The sequence below is a fragment of the Mizuhopecten yessoensis genome, unplaced genomic scaffold, assembly GCF_002113885.1.
Source record: "Mizuhopecten yessoensis strain PY_sf001 unplaced genomic scaffold, ASM211388v2 scaffold2659, whole genome shotgun sequence".
NCBI classification, from domain to species: domain Eukaryota; kingdom Metazoa; phylum Mollusca; class Bivalvia; order Pectinida; family Pectinidae; genus Mizuhopecten; species Mizuhopecten yessoensis.
In genome coordinates this window covers 14,070-17,860 of record NW_018404656.1, presented here as the reverse complement: position 1 = coordinate 17,860, position 3,791 = coordinate 14,070, and the positions used below count along the sequence as shown (strand labels likewise).

Genomic DNA, 3,791 nt, shown 5'->3' with positions numbered 1-3,791 from the left:
ATGGGGACAGCAGACCGGATTACAACAGGGACAGCAGATCGAATTACAATGGGGGCAGCATATCTAATTTCAACGGGGGCAGCAGACCGAATTACAATGGGGGCAGCAGACCGAATTACAATGGGGGCAGCAGACCGAATTACAACGGGGGCAGCAGACCGAATTACAATGGGGGCAGCAGACCGAATTACAATGGGGACAGCAGATCGAATTACAATGGGGGCAGCAAACGGAATTACAATGGGGGCAGCAGATCGAATTACAATGGGGGCAGCAGACCGAATTACAAAGGGGGCAGCAGACCGAATCACAATGGGAACACTAGACCGAATTACAATGGGGGCAGCAGACCGAATTTAAATTGGGGCAGCAGACCGAATAACAATGGGGACAGCAGACCGAATTACAATGGGGAGAGCAGATCGAATTACAATGGGGGCAGCATACCTAATTACAACGGGGGCAGCAGACAAAATTACAATGGGGGCCGCAGACCGAATAACAATTGGGGCAGCAGAACGAATTGCAACGGGGGCAGCAGACCGAATTACAATGGGGGCAGCAGACCGAATTACAATGGGGACAGCAGATCGAATTACAATGGGGACAGCAGACCGAATTACAATGAGGACAGCAGATCGAATTACAATGGGGGCAGCATACCGTATTACAACGGGGGCAGCAAACCGAATTACAATGGGGCAGCAGATCGAATTACAATGGGGGCAGCAAACGGAATTACAATGGGGGCAGCTGATCGAATTACAATGGGGGCAGCAGACCGAATTACAATGGAGGCAGCAGACCGAATCACAATTGGTGCAGCAGACCAAAACACAATGAGGGCAGCAGAACGAATTACAATGGGGGCAGCAGACCGAATCACAATGGGGGCAGCAGACCGAAACACAATGGGGGCAGCAGAACGAATTTCAACGGGGGCAGCAGATCGAATTACAATGGGGGCAGCAGACCGAATCACAATGGGGGCAGCAGACCGAAACACAATGGGGGCAGCAGAATGAAACACAATGGGGGCAGCAGACCGAATCACAATGGGGACAGCAGACGGAATCACAATGGGGCAGCAGACCGAATTACAACGGGGGCAGCAGACCGAATTACAACGGGGGCAGCAGACCGAATTACAACGGGAGCAGCAAACCGAATTACAATTGGGACAGCAGACGGAATCACAATGGGAGCAGCAAACCGAATTACAAAGGGGGCAGCAGACCGAATTACAACGGGGGCAGCAGAACGAATTAAAATTGGGGCAGCAGACCGAATTTAAATTAGGGCAGCAGACCGAATTACAATGGCAACAGCAGACCGAATCACAACGGGGGCAGCAGACCGAAACACATTGGGGGCAGCAGAACGAATTACAACGGGGGCAGAAGACCGAATCACAATGGGAACAGCAGACCAATTTACAAAGGGGGCAGCAGACCGAATCACAACGGGGGCAGGAGACCGAATTTAAATTGGGGCAGCAGACCGAATCACAATGGGGGCAGCAGACCGAATTTAATTTGGGGCAGCAGACCGAATCACAATGGGAACAGCATACCGAAAAACAATACAACGGGGGCAGCAGACCGAATTACAATGGGGGCAGCAGACCGAATTTAAATTGGGGCAGCAGACCGAATTACAATGGCAACAGCAGACCGAATCACAACGGGGGCAGCAGACGGAAACACAATGGGGGAAGCAGAACGAATTACAACGGGGGCAGAAGACCGAATCACAATGGGAACAGCAGACCAATTTACAAAGGGGGCAGCAGACCGAATCACAACGGGGGCAGGAGACCGAATTTAAATTGGGGCAGCAGACCGAATCACAATGGGGGCAGCAGAACGAATTAAAATTGGGGCAGCAGACCGAATTTAAATTGGGGCAGCAGACCGAATCACAATGGGGGCAGCAGAACGAATTAAAATTGGGGCAGCAGACCGAATTTAAATTGGGGCAGCAGACCGAATTACAATGGGAACAGCAGACCGAATCACAACGGGGGCAGCAGACCGAATCACAATGGGGGCAGCAGAACGAATTAAAATTGGGGCAGCAGACCGAATTTAAATTAGGGCAGCAGACCGAATTACAATGGCAACAGCAGACCGAATCACAACGGGGGCAGCAGACGGAAACACAATGGGGGAAGCAGAACGAATTACAACGGGGGCAGAAGACCGAATCACAATGGGAACAGCAGACCAATTTACAAAGGGGGCAGCAGACCGAATCACAACGGGGGCAGGAGACCGAATTTAAATTGGGGCAGCAGACCGAATTACAATGGCAACAGCAGACCGAATCACAACGGGGGCAGCAGACGGAAACACAATGGGGGAAGCAGAACGAATTACAACGGGGGCAGAAGACCGAATCACAATGGGAACAGCAGACCAATATACAAAGGGGGCAGCAGACCGAATCACAACGGGGGCAGGAGACCGAATTTAAATTGGGGCAGCAGACCGAATTACAATGGGAACAGCAGACCGAATCACAACGGGGGCAGCAGACGGAAACACAATGGGGGAAGCAGAACGAATTACAACGGGGGCAGAAGACCGAATCACAATGGGAACAGCAGACCAATATACAAAGGGGGCAGCAGACCGAATCACAACGGGGGCAGGAGACCGAATTTAAATTGGGGCAGCAGACCGAATTACAATGGCAACAGCAGACCGAATCACAACGGGGGCAGCAGACCGAAACACATTGGGGGCAGCAGAACGAATTACAACGGGGGCAGCAGACCGAATTTAAATTGGGGCAGCAGACCGAATCACAATGGGGGCAGCAGACGGAATCACAATTGGGGGGGGGGGGGAGTAGACCGAATTACAATGGGGGCAGCAGACGGAATCAGAATGGGGGCAGCAGACCGTATAACTATGATGGCAGCAGATCAATTTTAGGGGCTTAGTAGAAGACACGAAAAAATCGCCAATCTGCAGGGGATCTACATTAGTCGTCCCTCACGACTAGTAGTAGAGCACAACTACATTGTATTCTTTCCCGAACCTGCACAGGGGTACATCACAATGGGGGCAGCAGACCGAAACACAATGGGGGCAGCAGAACGAATTACAACGGGGGCAGCAGACCGAATTTAAATTGGGGCAGCAGACCGAATCACAATGGGGGCAGCAGAACGAATTAAAATTGGGGCAGCAGACCGAATTTAAATTGGGGCAGCAGACCGAATTACAATGGGAACAGCAGACCGAATCACAACGGGGGCAGCAGACCGAATCACAATGGGGGCAGCAGAACGAATTAAAATTGGGGCAGCAGACCGAATTTAAATTGGGGCAGCAGACCGAATTACAATGGGAACAGCAGACCGAATCACAACGGGGGCAGCAGACCGAAACACATTGGGGGCAGCAGAACGAATTACAACGGGGGCAGCAGACCGAATTTAAATTGGGGCAGCAGACCGAATTACAATGGCAACAGCAGACCGAATCACAACGGGGGCAGCAGACGGAAACACAATGGGGGCAGCAGAACGAATTACAACGGGGGCAGCAGACCGAATTTAAATTGGGGCAGCAGACCGAATCACAATGGGGGCAGCAGACGGAATCACAATTGGGGGGGGGGGGGAGTAGACCGAATTACAATGGGGGCAGCAGACCGTATAACTATGATGGCAGCAGATCAATTTTAGGGTCTTAGTAGAAGATACGAAAAAATCGCCAATCTGCAGGGGATCTACATTAGTCGTCCCTCACGACAAGTAGTAGAGCACAACTACATTGTAT

General features: G+C 51.5%; 1 protein-coding gene across 1 annotated transcript; it reads left to right on the top strand.

The window, feature by feature from the left end:
* The first annotated feature begins 1,558 nt into the window (after positions 1–1,558).
* On the top strand, positions 1,559–2,947 carry LOC110446229 (golgin subfamily A member 6-like protein 22). Its single transcript, XM_021491269.1, has one exon. The coding sequence runs from the start codon at positions 1,559–1,561 to the stop codon at positions 2,945–2,947; it is 1,389 nt and encodes a 462-aa protein (XP_021346944.1).
* Positions 2,948–3,791: the final 844 nt, after the last annotated feature.